General features: G+C 34.7%; 1 protein-coding gene and 1 non-coding gene across 2 annotated transcripts; one reads left to right on the forward strand and one right to left on the reverse strand.

The window, feature by feature from the left end:
* The first annotated feature begins 383 nt into the window (after positions 1-383).
* LOC148196925 (uncharacterized) lies at positions 384-5014 on the forward strand. The gene is made up of 3 exons (XM_088093546.1): positions 384-2757; positions 2842-3853; positions 4954-5014. Exons 1-3 carry the CDS (start codon positions 510-512, stop codon positions 5012-5014), a joined length of 3321 nt encoding a protein of 1106 aa, XP_087949672.1. The 5' UTR covers positions 384-509.
* Positions 5015-20889: 15875 nt separating this feature from the next.
* TRNAA-AGC (transfer RNA alanine (anticodon AGC)) lies at positions 20890-20962 on the reverse strand. Its single transcript has one exon. It is a non-coding gene; the product is annotated as a tRNA-Ala (tRNA).
* Between the last annotated feature and the right edge of the window lie 877 nt (positions 20963-21839).

A 21839-nucleotide genomic window follows, 5' to 3' on the forward strand; every position in this document is an offset into this window, starting at 1 on the left:
AAGCAATTCCAAGTACTCCATTAAACATTGTAATAGTCTAGTTGCGCATCTTAGTGTGGAAGTGTGTCAAGTGGCTCCCAGTGTCATTTGCACTTTCACTTAGGGCCGTTTTTTCTTTTTCCATTCATTTCATACTTCCTTTCTTTTGCTTGTTGAATATTTGTGTTCTACGTCTCCGTGATAGCTAAGTGTGCTACCATATAGACAAACCTTCGTTTGGTTTATTAGGGGCATAACATCGTTGCATTCCTAAAAGGTTTTGAAAGACTTCTATCTAGAAACTTTGGTAAGAAACGTCAGGACACACTCTGGCTAAGGAAGGACAAGGTTTCTAAGCTTGTCCATTGTGACTCACCTCTCCTTCCTGGGAGCTATTCGGTTTCTTCACTTTTAGAATCTCTATAGAAGTCATTCACCAAAAACAAGAAAATCCTCTTTTCCAACAGTTTTGATTCATACTTGTGCAAGGCTTTCAAATTTTGTGAAAACACTTTCTCTACTTCACAAGCATGAGTCACTCTAGTGTTCAAGGTAACACCAATCATGATCAGGACAACATAGAGTTGAGAGAAGAGCTCAATAGAACCAAGGCTGAGTTACATGAACTAAGGCAAATGGTCGCCAATCTTACTCTCATTCAAAGAGGGCATTCACAAGGGGATCACTCTCATAGGCAAAACCATGATCATGATGATCATTCCCAACATAGTGATCACCATAGTCATCACCCTTATGATCACTATCAACGCCCTCCTAGGCGTAATCATAACCATAGAGACCATCATGTGGAACCTAAACTCGACCTTCCACCCTTCTTTGGACGAGACAGTGTAGAAGAATACTTTGAGTGGGAGATGAAGGTTGAACAGATTTTTGAGTGCTACCACATAGATGATAGGAGGCGAGTGACCTTAGCTACCTTGACTTTTCAAGGTGCAGCCCTTTATTGGTGGACATCAATCATAAGAGATCAAAAGATGAGTGGCGACTATACCATCCAATACTGGAATGAGTTAAAAGCAGCCTTACACAGAAGGCATGTACCAGCATATTATGCTAGAGAAGTCATGGACAAGCTCCATAGACTTCAACAAAGAAACATGAGTGTTGAGGAATATCGGCAGAAATTAGAATTACTCATGTTAAGAGCTGGGATTAAAGAGGAAGAGAGATTCACCATAGCTAGATTCCAGAGTGGATTGAACTATGAGATTAGAGATAAGGTAGAACTCTTACCTTACTTAGATCTCAATGACTTTGTCCAGCTATGTGTGAGAGTGGAAGAACAAAATAGAAGAAAAGCTTCCACAAAGAGACCTTATGCTACCTCCTCTTCATATAGGAAAGATTTTAAGAGGGAGGGTAGTTTTCCAAGATATGAAGAATCAAAAGAGAGAGAGCGTGAACGAGAGAAAGATAAGATCAAAAGCAAGGATAGAGTGCTAAGAAGAGAAAAAGAGAACTCTCAAGGAAAGGAACAACGGTCTCCAAGAGAGCAAACTAGAGATTCCAAGGGTAGGGAGACTAGATGTTTTAAATGTGGGGCTAGAGGACACTATTCAACTGAGTGTCACTTCAAAAAGTCAACCTATATCCTTGAGCATGAAAATCATAGTGAGGTATCAACCTCCAGTGCGTCTGAGTTGTCCTCATCTGAAGAGGAACATGAAGGTCCACCTTGTGATGGAGATCTTCTTATGGTTAGGAGACTCCTTGAAGCAAATCATGTGGAGTTAGAACAATCTCAACGCGAAAACCTATTCCACACACGCTGCAAAGTTTTTGATAAAACTTGTTCTATGATTGTGGATAGTGGTTCTTGTTGTAATTGTTGTAGCTTTCGAATGGTGGAAAAGCTAGGCTTAACTCCTACTCCTCATCCTAACCCTTACAAACTTCAATGGATAAAAGAGGATGAAGGAATAGTTGTTAAGGAACAAGTAAGTGTACCAATTTCCATAGGCAAGTATGAAGATCAAATCATTTGTGATATTGTTCCAATGGAAGCAGGTCACATCTTACTTGGGCGACCTTGGCAATATGACAAACAAGCTTTGCATGATGGGGTCACCAACAAGATCACCATCCAACACAAAGGCAAAAAGATTATCTTGAGCCCTCTTACACCATCACAAGTACGAGAGGATCAAATCATACTTAAAAAAAAATTGGATGGTGAGAAAAAGCTCAAAAATAACACAGTTTCAAAAGAGAAGAATTTGAGTTTGTTAGAAAGTGCCTCAACCAATGTAGTTGTCCCAACAAAACAATCTAAAAATCTTTTTCTTGGACAACCTCACTTTCTACTCTATTGCAAAGAGGCACTTGTTTCCATAAATCATCCACTTGATTCTCTTCCCAAAGGGTTACAAAAGCTTTTGAAAGAATTTGATGATTTATTTCCTAAAGAGGTTCCAAGTGGTTTACCACCTCTTAGAGGAATTGAACATCAGATTGATTTGATCCCTGGAGCTAGTCTTCCCAATAGACCAGCTTATAGGACTAACCCTACAGAAACCAAAGAGATAGAGAGGCAAGTCCATGATTTATTGGAAAAAGGGTGGATACAAAAAAGTCTTAGCCCTTGTGCCGTGCCAGTGTTGTTAGTCCCAAAGAAAGATGGTTCTTGGCGAATGTGTACAGATTGTAGGGCTATCAACAACATTACAGTCAAGTATAGGCACCCTATTCCTCGGTTGGACGATATGTTAGATGAGTTACATGGAGCAAACATGTTCACCAAGATTGATCTTAAAAGTGGATATCATCAAATAAGAATCAAAGACGGAGATGAATGGAAAACCGCTTTTAAGACCAAATTTGGCCTCTATGAATGGTTAGTCATGCCTTTTGGCTTAACCAATGCTCCTAGTACATTCATGCGACTAATGAATCATGTCCTTCAGGAATACATCGGCAGCTTTGTTGTAGTCTACTTTGATGACATTCTAATCTATAGCAAAGGTCTTAAAGAACATCTTCACCATGTGAGGAAAGTTTTGATTTTACTTAGACAACATCACTTATTTGCCAACTTTGACAAATGTACCTTTTGTCAAGAAAGTGTCATTTTTCTGGGATTCAAAGTTGGGAAAGAAGGTGTACATGTTGATCCTAGCAAAATCAATGCTATCCAAGAGTGGCCTGTCTTGAAAACAGTGGGAGAAGTAAGAAGTTTTCTAGGTCTAGCAGGTTTCTATAGACGATTTGTAGAAAATTTCTCTACTATTGCTGCTCCCCTCAATGAACTTTTAAAGAAAGATGTGTCATTCAAATGGGATGAAAAGCAAAGTCTAGCCTTTGAGACCTTGAAGCATAAGTTAACACATGCACCCATTCTACATTTACCTGATTTTTCTAAAGCTTTTCAAGTCGAATGTGATGCATCTGGGGTAGGAATAGGAGCTGTCCTTATACAAGAAGGTCATCCCATAGCTTATTTTAGTGAAAAACTCAGGGGACCTACATTGAATTATCCTACCTATGACAAAGAACTATATGCCCTTATTCGAGCATTGCAAACTTGGGAGCATTACTTGGTGTCTAGAGAATTTATTATCAATACTGACCATGAATCTCTCAAGTATATTAAAGGGCAAGGAAAGCTGAACAAAAGACATGCCAAGTGGATAGAATATCTCGAGCAGTTTCAATATGTCATCAAACATAAAAAGGGAAGTACTAATGTTGTTGCGGATGCTCTATCTAGACGTCATGCATTGTTAGTTACTTTAGGATCACAAATACTAGGTTTTGATGACATTAAGCAACTTTATGAAACTGATCCTACATTTGCATCCACATATGCATCTTGTCTTAAGAAGCCATTCGACGGATTCTATATTTCTGAGGGGTATCTTTTTAATAAAGGAAAATTATGCATACCCCAAGGATCCATTCGAAAGCTTCTTATCAAGGAAAGTCATGGAGGAGGACTCATGGGCCATCATGGAGTTGATAAAACTCTTCATACTTTAAAAAGCAAATTTTATTGGCCACACATGAGAATAGATGTCCAAAAGCATTGTTCTAGTTGCATAGCTTGTTTACAAGCTAAATCTAAGGTCATGCCTCATGGACTCTATCTTCCTCTTCCAATAGCTAGCACCCCTTGGGAGGACATTAGTATGGATTTTGTCCTAGGTCTACCAAGAACTCAAAAGGGGTTTGATTCAATCTTTGTGGTAGTTGATAGATTTAGTAAAATGGCTCATTTCATACCTTGCCACAAAGTAGATGATGCTAGCTATATAGCAAGACTTTTCTTCAAAGAAGTAGTCAAATTACATGGCTTACCCAAAACTATAGTTTCTAATAGAGATGTTAAGTTCCTTAGCTACTTTTGGAAAACACTTTGGGCCAAGCTAGGAACTAAACTACTATTTTCTACTACATGTCACCCACAAACTGATGGGCAAACAGAAGTAGTAAATAGATCTCTATCAATTCTATTAAGGGTAATGTTAAAGGGCAATATTAAAAATTGGGATGATCATCTACCTCATATAGAGTTTGCTTATAATAGAGTAGTTCACAAGACTACTAAACTTTCTCCTTTTGAGGTTGTTTATGGTTTTAACCCTATCACACCGCTTGATTTACTTCCTCTTCCAGATTCATCTTCTTTTCTTCATAAAGAAGGTATTTCTAAAGCGGAGTTTATCAAAAAGTTACATGAAAAGGTTAAAACCCATATTGAAAAACAAACTCAAAAATATTCTGACTACAACAACAAAGGGAGAAAACAAGTAATCTTTAAAGAGGGAGACTTAGTTTGGCTTCACTTGAGAAAGGAAAGATTTCCTTCTCAACGTAAATCCAAATTAAGCCCAAGAGGTGATGGTCCTTTCAAAGTGGTCAAGAAAATAAATGATAATGCATATCAATTAGACCTTCCTGAAAGTTATGGCGTCAGTCCTACTTTTAACATTTGTGATTTAATTCCTTTCACAGGAGATGCCCAACAGGGTTCCCAAGATCTGAGGACAGATCTTTTTCAGGAGGGAGGGACTGATGGAGGACCATCTAAGCTTCACATAGGACCTTTAACAAGAGCCATGTCCAAGAGAATCCAAGAGGAAGAGGGAGCACTCAATACCTTACTCTTATGGAGTATTACTTACTAAGTTCTCTTTCTCTTTGCTAAATACTTTTACATTGCTTTTGTAGAATATTAATAAAAGGGAGGAACCATGTCTATGCAACTTAAAAGGGCTGCCACGTAAGTCAAGCAAAAGAAGCACAAATGGATGGTTGGTGCCCATGGCTTTGCATTACGTTCAACACCAAAGACAACAACTCAATCTTCTTCAATTGCTTTGCTGAGTTGGCACTTATAGCTTGCTGCCCAAGCTTCCTATATCTGTTTTACAGCATGTGCACATTTAAATAACTTGCACAATATGTTTTAGAAGCTCTCCTTCTTCTATAAATAGAGAGCTTCATCACTTGTAAATGTAACTTGAATTGAAGTAAAGAAATGCTACCAATTTCCAGCTATTACTCTCAAGTTCACCTCTATGCTTTGTTATCTAGCACCTCCTCTAGCTTCTTTCCCCTTTGGAAAGCCTACTGAGTTAGAAATCTACCAAAACACTCATCCAAACACCACCAGACAATTTCACAAACACCTTGAGTGCATTCGGACATCCTCTGTCATCTTCCATCCGTTGCCATTCTCTGCGTCTTGAAGCATCCTTCTACGCGTCATGGAGCTGCTTCCATCAACGCATTTGAGGATGCTGAAGATAATGAAGAGGAGGAAGATACAGATGACAACACAGGCTGATGAGGAGCTGAGATAGCATCTATTGATGGATGCTATCAGCACTAGATAAGGATCTTTTCTATCTTTGGTTTTTTAATATTGAACTTATTTGCTTCTGTTTTTAGAATAGGATTGATATACTCAATTTGAAACTTGTCTGTTATGATGGTTTGCTTATGACTTATTGCATGATGAGTATTGCTTGATGATGTTTGGATCTTGGTTGATGATTGAGAATGTGCACATTATATGCTTATACAGGTGGTTCACAAGCCTTGTGAACAAATGCATGATGTTATGATTGTGATTATGATGCTAAGCAGGATGTGTATGTGGAATGTGAATGAGCTTATATGTGAGATTTTGAGCTCTAGAGTTGTTGTTGAATGTTATTACTCTAAAAGCATGAATGACTTTGCCCAGGTTTTCTATGATTGAATCACTTGCTTGTTTGCATCATATGATCAAGGTCATTTGTTGGTAACCCTTTTGTTTGACAGATGCATGAATTTAGCCCACTAAAAGAAAGCACTAAGTGTGTTATCCTTTGAACCCTTAGCCTTGAACGTGATTTGAAGACCCTTTTTGAAAAGCTTTACCTTGAGTTAAGTTGAAAATATTTTGTGGTATTGATAAATGTTCAAGTTTGGGGTTGTTGGAAAATAGAAAGGGAAAATAAAAAGCATTGAGCCAAAAGTTAAGCATGTTAAAAACAGAAGAAAAAGAAAATAAAAGCTCAATGCAAAAGAAAGTTGAGAATAATTAAGAATGGTTATGTTTAGATGATTCTCTTAACTCAAGTGTTTTGTGATCCAGAAAAACCAATTATTATTGTTAGCCCAGCCACATTATAAGCCATTGAAAAGTCATTGTGATGATGCTTGCTTGTAAGTGTTTTTGATTATGGTTAAATGAAAGGCAAAGTTGATTCATGTGACATTGTGATAGTAAAGTGAATGAGTGAATACCTCCTATAGACTTGTGTGTTTGAGTAAAACACTTTATCTAGTAAGGATAGATTCCATGAACACATAAGAACATCTTTGCTTATTTGATTGATCATTCATGCAAATGCATTTGTTGAATATTATGTGATTGAGTGAACACTAAAAGCATGTGCACATCTTGATTATAGTCTTGTTGATGAGCTAAATTGAGTATTTACTTATCAAATTTTTGAATGTGGTGAACCATTGAATGGATTGGTAGAAGATTGAGCTACATCTTATTTGCTTAAGGACAAGCAAAGTTCTAAGTTTGGGGTTGTCATAACAGTTGAAAAACTATTATTTTTATACTTAAAATGGACTTCAATTACAACTTTTATGACTTAGAAATTAGCTTGAACTCTTGATTTTGTTGAATTGCTGGAAATAACAAAGTTGGACAACTTTTATGCTTGATTTCCTTGTTTTTGCAGATTTTTAGATGAAATTGATGAAAAAAGTGAAAAGGGATACAGATGGAATCAAAAAAGGACACAAAAAGTGCAAAAGAGGACAAAACGCAAGTACCGCTTAGCGCCAATTACCGCTGAGCGACACTCTCAAAGATCGTTGGCACCGCTGAGGGGAGAAATGCCGCTGAGGGGAAGAATGGAGCACGCGCTACTACCGCTGAGCGGTACCGCTCAGCGGTATTTACTGCTCAATGGCACTTTTCTAGGCTTGGGCCTACTTTTCTGTAATTTTTAGAATATTATATAAGCTTTAGGATATTCTAGGGTTTGTATCTTTGGCTGGGACGAAGAGAAAACGCACTCTTTCACCCCTTGGAGGAGGATTTTGGATGCTAAGGCTCTTTTCTCAACTTTCTAGGGTTTTATCCTTCACTTTTCCATTATATTTCATCTAGTTTCACCATGAATATGGTGAACTAAACTTATGTTTCCTTTCTGAAACATATTCATCTATATATTTCAATTCACGTGTTTTGTTTCTTCTTGCCCATTGATCATCACATGCATACATATTTACTTTTCAGTCTTTTGCATTTGAAACTTACAACAATTTGTTCTCAAGTCTTAATTAATCAATAAATTACATAACTATCTAGATCGTGAGTCTCTTGGGAAATGATACTTGGTCTTACCAGGATTATTACTTGATACGATTCGGTTACACTTGTCGAAGGGTAAACACAAGCCAAGTTTCTGGTTGCATGTGTTCATCAGTGTTATTTTCGCAATTCTGATCACATTTTTGGTCCTTTGGTTGAAGTCTTCTCATCAATCGGTGAGCTTTAGGTGTTAATAGAATTTTTTAAATTGGCCACAAATTTTTGGAGGATAGAAGTTGTTCGGTCTGTTTGAGGTAAGGGAAGTTAGTAATTTAATTAACGTTTTCTATATTGGAATTGATTGTTTAAATGTATGAATGTATGATTGAAAGATTGGGTTGTTGATTTATATGTATGACCGAAACCTGTAAACTGTGAACTGTTTGGTTTCTGCTGAAATATTGTTCGGTTTGTGCTTGGTTGGAGAAAGTGAATGAGTGGAATTGAGAAGTTGAAGCTAAAAATGAAATTTGGTAATGAATTGTGTCTGAGCATGTTTAGTTAGATTGGTTAGAGTCTTTAAGTTCTTCGGTAGGGTATGGGAAGTGAGAAATTTGACTTTGGGTTCGGTATAGTAAATACAGTTTGGTTATAGTCTTTGAATAATAATAAAATGTTTTATCTCACAATAAGTATTTGGTTCAACTAAAGTTTTTAGTCTAGTTATAACGTTCGGCCTAAGTCCTAAGTGTTCGGCCTAAGCCTATAGTGATTTGTCTAAGATAACAGTGTTCGGTATGGTCTACTAGTGGTTGGCATTAATCAATAAGTGTTCGGTCTAATTTAGTAGTACTCAGATCAAGCTAATAGTGTTCGGCTCATGCTTGAGTTTCACTCTTTACATGATCGTTCGGTCATGTTCACCACAGGGAAAAAATATCCCGTTCGGTCAGGTTCACCATAGGGAAACCATATCCCGTACGGTTAGGTTCGCAGATAGGAGGTGTTTTACCGTCAAGTTTTGTTCATAATAAGTGTTGATATTTTCCAAGTCAGTTATGCTCCATGATGATGTTGTTTTAATGTTCGGTTTAAAGTTATTTAAAGGTGTTATGGATGAGGAAAGATGTTGTTAATGAGGTATGATATTTAAAATGTGATATGAATGGAATAATATGAATATGAAGAAGTATGATGTGATTTGTATTATATGGATATGAACGAGTGTTCGAAGAAGGAATATCTCAGAAATGGTTATTGAATTGTAAAGTATGAATATGGTCAATTTCATCCTTGTCGGAACAATCGGTACCGTTATAGAGTCGCGCAGCAGAATAAATGGTTATTGAATTGTAAAGTTTTGTTCATCCTTGTCACAAATCAAGTTATGATGGTCCGTTTTAGAAAATCAATTTTCTTAGAGAAAATTTAACAAACAATTGATGTGCATAAAACAGTAACGACTGTAAGGAATAGAAAAGTTGACACACTGGATTTTTATCCTGGTTCGATTCAAAAGAATCTACGTCCAGTTGTTAATCACTATAAAAAGTGATTAACGATTTCACTAAAATCAGTTTCAACAAAATACAATTAAGAGTGAATAAAAACAGAAAGATAAAACCTTCCTTCGACCAACCAAATGGAAGCAAGCAATCTACACTTTCCTTCGACTGACGAACCGGAACAGTGCAGAACAGTTCTTCCTTCGACCAACGAACCGGAAGAACAGTAGCGTTGCCAACTCGAAGAGAATCGCTCCGACCTTTGACCCATAAAGCGTGAGCTTCTCCTTTTCACGAGACTAGGCAGTGCAATGAACTAGCTTATGGAACTTCCTCAGATCATACTGTATTCTCAAAAGCTCAGAGTTCTTTTCTAAGAGTTCTGGAAATAACTTATATAGCCAACCGGTCTAAGTTCGCAGAGATGAACTATAACTGCCACAGATAATCGATTATTGTTAGTGATAATCGATTATTTGAGTCCGTTACAGGGTTTTTCAAAAGTGATAATCGATTATCCTGAGGAATAATCGATTATTCCAGAGACTTTGACAGTTCTCATCAGAACTAGTGATAATCGATTATTTGGAGTAATAATCGATTATTCCAGAGCAACGAGGTTTTCCAGGACTCAGGATAATCGATTATAGCTTCTAATAATCGATTAAATGCGTAACAGTTCTAGAAATATGAATTTTTCTAAGTATTATATGTTTAAGGCTTTTCCTAATACATTTATAATCTACAAAGTGCTTTTAAAACAATTATCACAATCTATCGTCTTTCAACATCATCAAAATCATTTATCTTCAAGTTTACCAATGCTCCTCATTGGTAACAATCTCCCCCTTTTTTATGATGATCAAAAATCACTTTTTAAAAGCAAGTTTGGGTTATCTGCAAAAGATACAAACTGACAGACAACAATAAGAGTTAGTAGTAACTGCACATATTTCTCCCCCTTTTTGATTATAAGCAAAAAGAGTTATAATGCTCCCCCTTAATATGAGTTCCCCCTCAATTAAACAGTGTATGTACTAAAACAATAGATCATTTTATTCATGAAAACATTAAAGATTACAAGGGCACATAAAGCAAGACATGAACATGATAAAACATCCTTGGAATTCAAAACAAACAAACATGAAAGCACACAAATCATAAAATCCTAAATCTAAAATTCAGGACTTGGTGGTCTCTCTGGAGGTTGGAGATTAAAGTGATTTTCAATGTTTCCAATGCGAGTATCAAGGTCATTGAACTGGTCGATCACAAATTCTTCATGATTTTGTTGCCACTCATATATTTGTTCAAAGTGAGTCTATTGAAAGAGACGCATATCCTCCAGTTGTTTTGACAGGTTTGCAAAATGCTCCTCCATAGTCAGGGATGAATTTGAAGGCATGTGAGAAGGACCAGCATCAGCAGAGGTAGCAGTTGGGACTGGATCAACCATATGGGCGTCCATATCGTCATTGGCATTTTCGTGGTGATCATCATCCTTGTGAATGATCACACGGCCACGAGCAACAAAACCCATTTGGCGAAATGTTGTCTCACCAATTTCAGTGCCAATTGCTTGAATGGAGGTAGTGAGTTCGCCGTCCACACTTACACCTTTGTATTCTAAAATTCGAGAGATGAGAAGTGCATATGGAAAATGATAAGAAGGATATTTCTTGGCCTTTACCATTGTGTCGGAGATGAGGGTTGGCCAATCAATGTGAATGTGATTTAAAAGCCCATATAGTAGTAGAAGATCTTGCTCCGAGCATTGAGCATGGTTAGTGGCACGAGGACATAGGATTCATACAATTAAGTAATGAATCATCCTTTCTTCAACCTTGAATCCACCCACAAGCAGTTGTCGACGATTGATTTGTTGTTCAGGATGGCACAAAAAGGATTGAAAGGCGAGGAGACGATTGAATTCCGGAACTCCAAGATGGACTTTGATAGCATCATCCCATAGTGTGAGTTGTGCGACATTCGTCCATATGTCATCATCTAGAATTATAGGGACACCTTTCACTTTTGTTGTGATGATGCCGTCACGATAACGCATATTGAAGTAGAAGACACGGATAAGATCAGGGTAGATGCACCCCTTTTGCTCCACTACATGAGTAAGTCCTTGAGCAAGAAACAGATCTGGAAATTGAAAGCCATAAAAACGATAAAAGTCGAGACGGATGAAACTTTATCGCCATGATTCGGCGTTCTTGCCAGAAATGGACATAGTCACCATGTTGCTCCTCATCTGAAATCCAACCTTCGATGGAAGTAGGACGAACATTGCGGGAGCGAGAGGACGAAGCACCAGCAGTCCTCCTTCGGGTTCTTCTTGAATCAGCCATGAGAGAAGTGGGCAAAAAAAACTTTGGAAGGAAAGAAGAAAGATGAAGAGATTTGGGTGCAGCAGTTTTCTGGTTGCAAAGAAGTGAGTAATAATCGATTATAGGGGGCTATTTATAAGAAAAATGGAGAAACTAGCCGTTTATGACCGTTTCCAGCCGTTAGAATTCACTATAACGGCTATATTTTTGATACAGATCGCGTAATAATCGATTATTGTAAGTGATAATCGATTATCCGCTCATAAGTCACTTTCCAGAAATTGTGTAATAATCGATTATGTATGAAGATAATCGATTATCTTCGCATGAAAGTCCAGTTTTGGGTTTGAATATGAATAATCGATTGTTCTATGGTATAATCGATTATCTGCGAATAGGGTTTTTTGCCAAAGCTAAAAATAATCGATTATTATCCTATGATAATTGATTAAAAGCGCTGATCTTACGAGAATTGAGAAAATTTCATAAATTTTGAGTTTAGGACATATCTAACACCCCTAGCTCTCTTTTAAGCTCGTAGAATCTATCTTTAGGTAGTGCTTTAGTGAAGATATCAGCCAATTGATGTAAAGTGTCAATGTATTCAATTTGGCAATCTCCCTTTTGAATGTGGTCTCTCAAGAAATAATGTCTAATTTCAATGTGCTTAGTTCTTGAGTGCATTATGGGGTTCTTAGTTAGGTTGATAGCACTAGTATTATCACATTTCAGAGGAATGTGATCAAGGAAGATATCAAAATCCTCCAGTTGTTGTTTCATCCATAAAATTTGGGCACAACAATTTCCAGCAGCAATGTATTCAGCTTTAGTGGTAGACAAGGCTACACAAGCTTGTTTCTTTGAATGCCAAGACACTAAAGAACAACCCAGAAAATGACACGTTCCACTAGTACTTTTCCTATCAATTTTACAGCCACCATAATCTGCATCAGAATAACCTATCAAACTAGGTAAAGCATCAGAAGGATACCAAAGTCCAAAAGATGGGGTTCCTTTAAGGTATTTCAAAATCCGTTTGACAGCAATTAGATGAGATTCTTTAGGATTAGCTTGGTACCTATCACACACACACACTTTGCATAATGTCTGGTCTACTAGCAGTTAGATACAGTAAGGATCCTATCATTCCTCTAAACATGGTTTCATTTACTCCTTCACTGGATTCATCCTTATCTAAATAGCAAGACGTTGCCATAGGTGTGTTGGCTTCTTTACAAGTATCCATACCAAATTCTTAAGCACTTCTCTACAATATTTAGTTTGGGAGACAAAAGTTCCCCCATCTATTTGCTTTATTTGCAGTCCTAAGAAGAAGTTAAGCTCACCCATCATAAACATTTCAAATTCAGCTTGCATTATTTGTGCAAATCCCTCACACAATGAATCATTTGTAGACCCAAAAATGATATCATCTATGTATACTTGAACAATCAAGATATGTTTTTCTACTTTTTTAATAAACAAGGTTGAATCAACCTTTCCTCAAGAGAAGTCATTTTCAATCAAAAAAGTACTAAGTCTTTCATACCAAGACCTAGGTGCCTGTTTAAGACCATACAAGGCCTTTTTCAACTTATAAACATGATTAGGATATTTAAAATCCTCAAAACCAGGAGGTTGACTAACGTATACCTCTTCTTTAATGAAACCATTCAAAAATGCACTTTTCACATCCATTTGGTACAATTTAAACTTCATCAAAGATGCATAAACAAGTAACAATCTAATTGCTTCTAACCTGGCTACTGGGGCGTAAGTTTCATCATAGTCGATACCTTCCTCTTGACAGTAGCCTTTTGCAACTAATCTGGCTTTGTTCTTTGTGATGTTTCCATCTTCATCAAGCTTGTTTCTAAACACCCACTTTGTTCCAATGATTTGATAACCATCTTGTCTAGGAATGAGTTCCCAAACATCATTCCTTTCAAATTGATTAAGTTCTTCTTGCATAGCAACACACCATTTATCATCTTGAAGAGCTTCCTTTATGTTCTTAGGTTCTACTTGAGACACCAAAGCTACTGTTAAGCAGAAATTATTAAGATTGTGTCTAGTAGTTACCCCTTTTAATATATCTCCGATGATGTTGTCCAGAGAAAGTCCTCTTGGTTGTTGATAGCTTTTAGGATCAACTACTTGATGTTCATTTTGAGTTTCTGGAGGATAGTTTTCATTTAGATACATCTCTTCAAGAGCTTCCCTCAAATAATCCTCATCACCTGCAATTGGTTTATTTGACTCAAGAGGGTTCACCTCAAGGTCCATAATTTCATCAAAGACAACATGCATTGATTCTTCAATTTTCAAGGTTCTTCTATTCAACACCCTATATGCTTTGCTAGTTAAAGAATATCCTAAGAAGATTGCCTCATCAGATTTAGCATCAAATTTGCCTAGATTATCTTTACCATTATTCAAAACAAAACATTTGCATCCAAAGATTTTCAAATGAGATACATTTGGTTTTCTACCGTTAAACAGTTCATAGGGAGTTAGCTTAAGAATAGGCCTAATTAGCATTTTGTTCAACACGTAACAAGCAGTACTAACTGCATCAGCCCAAAAGTATTTTGGCACATTAGATTCATTTAAAAGAGTCCTAGCTAGTTCTTCTAATGACCTATTTTTCCTTTCAACAACACCATTTTGTTGGGGAGTTCTTGGAGCAGAAAAATTATGAGCAATTCCATGTTCTTCACAAAACTTTTCAAAAGATTCATTTTCAAACTCACCACCGTGATCACTTCTCAAGGTTTTGATTTTCAATTCCTTTTCATTTTGAACACGTTTTGCAAATGATTTGAATGCTTTAAAAGCTTCACTTTTCAAGGTTAAGAAAAATGTCCAAGTAAATCTAGTGTAGTCATCAACAATCACAAGAGCATAGTAGTTTCCACCAAAACTTTTAATTCTAGATGGACCAAATAAGTCCATATGCAAAAGTTCTAAAGGTTTTGATGTTGAAATTATGTTTTTAGACGAAAAAGAGGATTTGGTTTGCTTTCCCTTTTGACATGCAGAACATATTTTGTCTTTCTCAAATTTTAAATTAGGCAAACCAATCACAAGATCTTTTGAAATCAATTTATTTAAATGCTGCATATGAATATGTGCAGCTCTTTTATGCCATAACCAAGGATTTTCCTCTTTAGCAACTAAACATGTTATACTATGACTAGATGCATTTTCAATATCAATCAAGTAAATGTTATTATGCCTAACACCTTGCAAAGAAATTTCAGTAGAATTTTTAAAATATACGGTGCATCTATCATTTTCAAAGGTTACCTTGAGACCCTTGTCACATAATTGACTTATGCTTAGGAGATTGTGTTTGAGACCTTCAACACATAATACGTCCTTTATAGTCAATGTGTTTCCTCCTCCAATGTGTTATCTCCATAGGTCACAAATCCTTGCTTCTTCTTCTCAAAAGAAATAAACCTTTTCTTATCACCGGTCATGTGTCTTGAACAACCACTGTCAAGATACCACAGTGACTCCTTTCACTTAGTAAGTTCCTACAAAACAAATTTGAACAAGATTTTAGGTCCCCAATCTTATTATGGGTCCTTTGGGTTAGTTTATGCAAACATACATCATTTTACAATTTTAACCCATGCATATTTACCATTTGGAACACCAAAATGTTTGATGTTGCATTTGTTTGAGGTGTGACCAAGTTTCATGCAGTAAAAACAACAAGCCTCATACACTTTATTTTTCACAAGAGTCCCTTTTTCTACCCAAACTCTACGAGTTCTTATCACTTTATATTTTTTGTGTAGATGCGTGTTTCCACTTCTAGCATTGCTTCTCTCAAAGTTTGTTTTGGCATGCGACTTAGACTTATTTGCCTTTGCAAGTAAATTCTCAAGAATGTCAATATCAAACATATGACTTTTACACGATAGACATTCAACAGGTTGTACAACAGTATCAGATTCAGATAATTTAGTTTCCAAATTACTAACTTTGTTTCTCAAAACAACTTCGTCATCTAGAACTTTTTCATACCTCAATTTCAATTCATTATGCTCTTTCTTTAGCTTTTTATGAGCAACATCAAGTTTTTCAGATTCATTTAACAAATCAAGAAATGCCTTTTGTAAGTCAAACTCATCACTTGACTCTAAGCTAGAATCACTTACTTGGCTTCCTGCATCTTCTAAGTTTGCCATTAAGCACAAATTTGCTTCTTCATCTGAATCGCTTGAGCTTGAAGAACTAGAAGCATTCTCTTCCCAAGCTATGTAAGCTTTCTTCTTCTTTGGAAACTTTCTTTCTTTCTTTTCTTCACTTTTCCTATTTTTAGGACAGTCAGTCTTCACATGACCTCTTTCTCCACATCCATAACATTTAATGCTTGATAGAGATCCTTGATTTTCTTTCCTTTCTCCATGGTATTTGTCTTTTCCCTTTGCTTTCATAAATTTAGCAAAATTCTTAATCATAAGACTCATGTTTTCCTCATCATCATCGGAATCATCGTTCTCAATTCTCTTAGAATTTTTTCCTTTTGAGATTTCAGACTTGAAGGCAAGTGTCTTTCTTTTGCCTTGATCCTCTTCTGCAGTTAATCTTCTCAGCTCAAGCTCATGCTCACGAAGCTTTCCAAAGAGAATCGTCGTTGACATCTGAGTGAGGTTTTGAGACTCCGAGATGGCAGTCACTTTTGGTTGCCAAGACATGTCTAATGATTTTAATATTTTCACATTCAATTCATCAGTGTCAAAAGTCTTACCCAAACCTGTTAGGTGGTTCACAATGTAAGTGAAACGCTTCTGGACATCAGATATTGTTTCTCCAGGTTGCACTCTGAACATCTCATACTCTTGGATGAGTGTATTCTTCCTTGTACGTTTCACGTCGTTTGTACCCTCATGTGTGACTCTGAGGACCTCCCACATTTCCTGTGTTGTCTTACACACTGAAATTCTATAAAATTCATCAAGTACTACAGTAGATGCAATAATATTACGAGCCTTAATATCAAATTGGGCTATTCTATTTTCCTCAAGAGTCCAGTTAAAGTATGGTTTTTCTACTTCTACACTATCAACAGTTCTTTTAGGAATATAGGGACCATTTAGCACAGCTTCCCAGATGCCTCTGTCAACAGACCCCATAAAAATTTCCATTCTGACTTTCCAAAAGGCATAGTTATCACCAGTAAAAAGAGGTGGTCTGTTGATGGATGCACCCTCAGCATATACTTGATTTTGATGACCGACCATTTTCGCAAAAGTTTGAAAAAATATCAAAGCAAGCTCTGATACCAATTGTCAGAACAATCGGTACCGTTATAGAGTCGCGCAGCAGAATAAAATACTCGGAAAGCGTGTTACAATCACAAATCAAGTTATGATGGTTCGTTTTAGAAAATCAATTTTCTTAGAGAAAATTTAACAAACAATTGATGTGCATAAAACAGTAATGAGTGTAAGGAATAGAAAAGTTGACACACTGGATTTTTATCCTGGTTCGATTCAAAAGAATCTACGTCCAGTTGTTAATCACTATAAAAAGTGATTAACGATTTCACTAAAATCAGTTTCAACAAAATACAATTAAGAGTGAAAAAAACAGAAAGATAAAACCTTCCTTCGACTAACGAAATGGAAGCAAGCAATCTACACTTTCCTTCGATTGACGAACCGGAACAGTGCAGAACAGTTCTTCCTTCGACCAACGAACCGGAAGAACAATAGCGTTGCCAACTCGAAGAGAATCGCTCCGACCTTTGACCCACAAAGCGTGAGCTTCTCCTTTTCACGAGACTAGGCAGTGCAATGAACTAGCTTATGGAACTTCCTCAGATCATACTGTATTCTCAAAAGCTCAGAGTTCTTTTCTAAGAGTTCTGGAAATAACTTATATAGCCAACCGGTCTAAGTTCGCAGAGATGAACTATAATTGCCACAGATAATCGATTATTGTTAGTGATAATTGATTATTTGAGTCCGTTACAGGGTTTTTCAAAAGTGATAATCGATTATCCTGAGGAATAATCGATTATTCCAGAGACTTTGACAGTTCTCATCAGAACTAGTGATAATCGATTATTTGGAGTAATAATCGATTATTCCAGAGCAACGAGGTTTTCCAGGACTCAGGACAATCGATTATAGCTTCTAATAATCGATTAAATGCGTAACAGTTCTAGAAATACGAATTTTTCTAAGTATTATATGTTTAAGGCTTTTCCTAATACATTTATAATCTACAAAGTGCTTTTAAAACAATTATCACAATCTATTGTCTTTCAGCATCACCAAAATCATTTATCTTCAAGTTTACCAATGCTCCTCATGGGTAACAATCCTGACATTCTAATGGTCACCGAGTCTCAAGTAGAGAATGGTGGCGCATGTGGTGAGAATAGCAGGAGGTCTGGTTGCGTATAGCTTGGGGTTCCAACTATCGGACTAAACTCATGTGTAGAATTGGGTTCCCAGCTACAGTGAGGGATGAAGGGCTAACCTCGTGTGGCGGCTTGGGTTTCCAACTATGGTAATTTTGATGATTTTCCATATTACCTTTTCAGGAGTGTAAGAACGTCGTAGCTACATAATTCATACAGTCCGGACAGTTAAAGTAAAGTGAACAATCATTGCATGCATTGTTATATGATTATGGTTGGAAATGTATGATTGGTTGTTGCATGATGGACTTATTTATTTATATCATATTTATGTGAGTTATCTGTTTATCTAGTTAATTAAATTACACAAGCTTACCCTTATTTTCCTATCTTGTCATATGGTTCGTTCGGTCGTCCTTGTCTTTGCAATGATCGCCCTCTGGGTGTGAGCAGAAGATGTTGGTGACTCTTTGGAGCAAGTGTTGGAAGAAGCTGAAGGTAGTTTAAGAGCAAGATTGTTCGGTCTTGTTGTCCTTTTGTATTAGTGTAAGATCGTTCGGTCGAAACACTTCTGGTATGACCGATCGATAGTTTCTTTTGATGTGTACTATCATTTTCTGTAAAGTTTTAATTTATGGTTATTTTAGGATAACTGTAAGTTAATTTTATTCTCCTTGTAAACTGTTCTATTTTATTATAAATGTAAGTACTCTTGAATATAGTTTATAGCTATATTTTTGGGATGTTACAAAACTGAAGTTTATCCTCTTTTTATATATAGATAAAATTAAAAAATAATAATAATAACAATATTTTTTTAAAATTTAAATAATTTTAGGTTTCCACTTTTATTATTGCACAAATATTTTTGAAAAATCATCAATAATATTTTAAAATTATTTGTAAAATTATAATTATTTGCAAAATTAGTATAGATTTTGATTATTTTAAAATCCAACCTGTAATTATGTAAAAAAGTTTAAAAATATCACCACATTTTAAAAAAACTTCATTTTTCTTAAATTGAAGTCTATATTAAACGATTTTAAAAAAATTAGTACTTTGAGGAAGTATGATATCACAAAATTGTTTCAATATAATAAAAGCTTTATAAATAACTGTTGTGGTTTGTTTCTCATTATAAAAAAAAGTTAAAATTAATTAACTTAGTATAATGTTTCAACAATAATGATTCCTGAAAATTGTCGTAAAAAAACATAATTAATTGCCCGTATTTTCCTAGTAAATAAGTGTCGGATTTTTGGAAGGAAAATGTAGTAAATAATGGTAATAATTAATAACTGGTTAAGTTGATGTAATGTTGGCAACATGATTAAGGGAAAGAAAATAGAATGATTGGAGACAGGATAATAATAGAGGCCCCATGGATGGGAAAAAATTCTTGTTGCAATTAAAGATTTACATGTGAAAACAGTTTCACACAATCATACTCAAAACAAAATGCATTGAACAAAGTGGCTTCTTGTCATTTAAACAACACCTCCCTCACTAACTATATAATCACATACTTCCTAATCCAAATTATAATGGACCCCTTGTAATATTTTTTTATTTGTTGGATTCTCTTCAATGTGACCCTCATGACAAATGAAAAAAATAATCATTTCAAACTTTATAAGCATGAAAACAACCAAGATTATTATGCATCACATCACATTTATAGTAATAGATATATAGATAAATCAATATCAATTTAGTCCAATTAGTTGAAATAGTGATTAAAGATGCACTTCCTTGTTATGAGGATGATATATGTAAATATATTGTATTTGATTCCTATTTAAACCGTTTCAATATAACAATTACATTTTACTATACAAATTATGAATTAATCTATTTGAATTGTACATTTTATTATATTAGTCATAACAAAATATAAATATCAAATTCAGAATTAATACCTAAACTGGTCTTTAAATAAGTATCTTATAGAAAATAGGTCTCTAATTGAAACTTTTCATGTAAATAAACTGAAAATTTCAATTTTTTATATTACGTTTAAGTCGTATTTATAAGGAGACACGATTCTTTTTATGTTTAATACAGAATATCAAGTATGTAGATGAATTTTTACAAATATTAATCAAAAACTTATCAATTATCAATTTAAATATTTATTCACTTTCAAAACAGTATAACTTATTGACAAAATTATCTCTTACAACTTAACAAAATGATATAATTATCCTATAATTCACACATTAAGTCGAATTTTGTTATAATATTAAATTATAATATGTAAGTAGAAGTAATTTTTTCTTTATTTAATTAGTTCAGTAGAGTCAAATAAGGCTAAAAATCTCTTCTCATGGTATCAAAATTATTATTAAGAGTCTAATAAGTCTATGATCACATCCAGTTTTAGAATCTTCTATATACAATCTTTTAGAGAGTAGATTCAAGGGAAAAATTCTCTTTAATAGACAGGCTGAAACTCAATTTCCAACAATTTTTGTTTTTTAGAAACTATATTATTATGTATTTAGAGTGAGTTAGGTAGCATGTATTAATTATAATTTGTCGCGGTTTTAACATGTGGGCGTAGGTAATGAAACATTCTGATCCAACTCAAACTCATGCCTCCATCTACACCTACACTAATTATTATTATTCTTCTTACTCATTCTTTACATCCACATGCTATTCCGTACTACCAAACAAACCCACTATTATCTTCTTTTGCTTCCTTCATCTTCTTCTCCTTTTTCTTTATATTATATTTTTCTTTATATTATATTATTGCTTCTTTCAATAATTTACAACCTTATGCCTAGCACACAATATAATAAAAACCAGTCAACAAAATTTTAAGAAAATAAATAAAAATATGGGGACGGTCCAATAAAAATTTTCTCACTGCCATCTCACCTATAAAAGTGGAGATGCGGGGTATCGATCCCCGTACCTCTCGCATGCTAAGCGAGCGCTCTACCATCTGAGCTACATCCCCATGCTACACTATTTAAGCAAATGAATAATACTTTATGTTTAATATTTTCATTTACTCTAATTGAGATGAATACTAGAAAGTCTCATATAATATTTTCCTTTTATTTCATATTTTTGTCCCATGTATTTACGTACAGATGTTGATTTGTACTTTTTCCAAACTTAATATGAAAAGTATTTACGTTTGGCTGATATCCAATTATGAGTAAATTTTTATTTAATTTTATTATTTTAAAAATATTTTTACGTGAAGGCATTTACATAGTTATTAACAAAGGATAAAAAATATCTTTTTATGAAATTATAAAAATAAATGAATGTAATTAATTAATTGGAATGTAATTAAATATTTTTATTTATATTTACGTGTAAAATTCTATAAAAATTATAATAATTAGAAAATATATATTCAAGGTGATTTATTGTTTTTTATTTAAAAAGATTTAAGGTTTACTAATTATTTAAGAGATTTATTTTATTTAAAAGATATAAACTTATTATTATAATATAATTTTTTTGAAAATATAAGTTATATATGAGATTTTTTTCAAATATATTTATTAAAAAAATATTAGATTTATTATTTGTGTGATTTTTGTTATATACATGATATTTAACAAGATTTTCTAAGAGAAATAGAAAGGTAATGTGTGTGTGTGATATTTTATGGTTATTAGAAGATTATCTAAATATTTTTAAAAATATTTAAGATTTTAAGAGTGAGAACGAAACTTATAAATATATATAGTAAGAGTGAGTGGATACTTGGGTGAGAAAAAAATAACTGAGTAGATTTGAAGAAAATGTAAGAATAAGATTCAAACACAGAAGAGTAAATGTTGATTTTTGAAGAGGAAAGAGAAATAAGTGAAAAAAAA

Source organism: Vigna umbellata, chromosome 6, assembly GCF_029865625.1.
Source record: "Vigna umbellata cultivar VRB3 chromosome 6, Vumbellata_1.0, whole genome shotgun sequence".
In the NCBI taxonomy this organism is placed as follows: Eukaryota; Viridiplantae; Streptophyta; class Magnoliopsida; order Fabales; family Fabaceae; genus Vigna; species Vigna umbellata.

What these genes read in the sequence shown, in the direction of transcription:
- LOC148196925 (XM_088093546.1), top strand. Translation starts at nt 510, where the DNA reads ATGAGTCACTCTAGTGTTCAAGGTAACACCAATCATGATCAGGACAAC. An exon ending in CACCAAGATTGATCTTAAAA is followed by an intron (nt 2,758 to 2,841) that starts GTGGATATCATC and finishes ATGAATGGTTAG; the next exon opens with TCATGCCTTTTGGCTTAACC. An exon ending in GGATTCTATATTTCTGAGGG is followed by an intron (nt 3,854 to 4,953) that starts GTATCTTTTTAA and finishes TTCCTTTCACAG; the next exon opens with GAGATGCCCAACAGGGTTCC.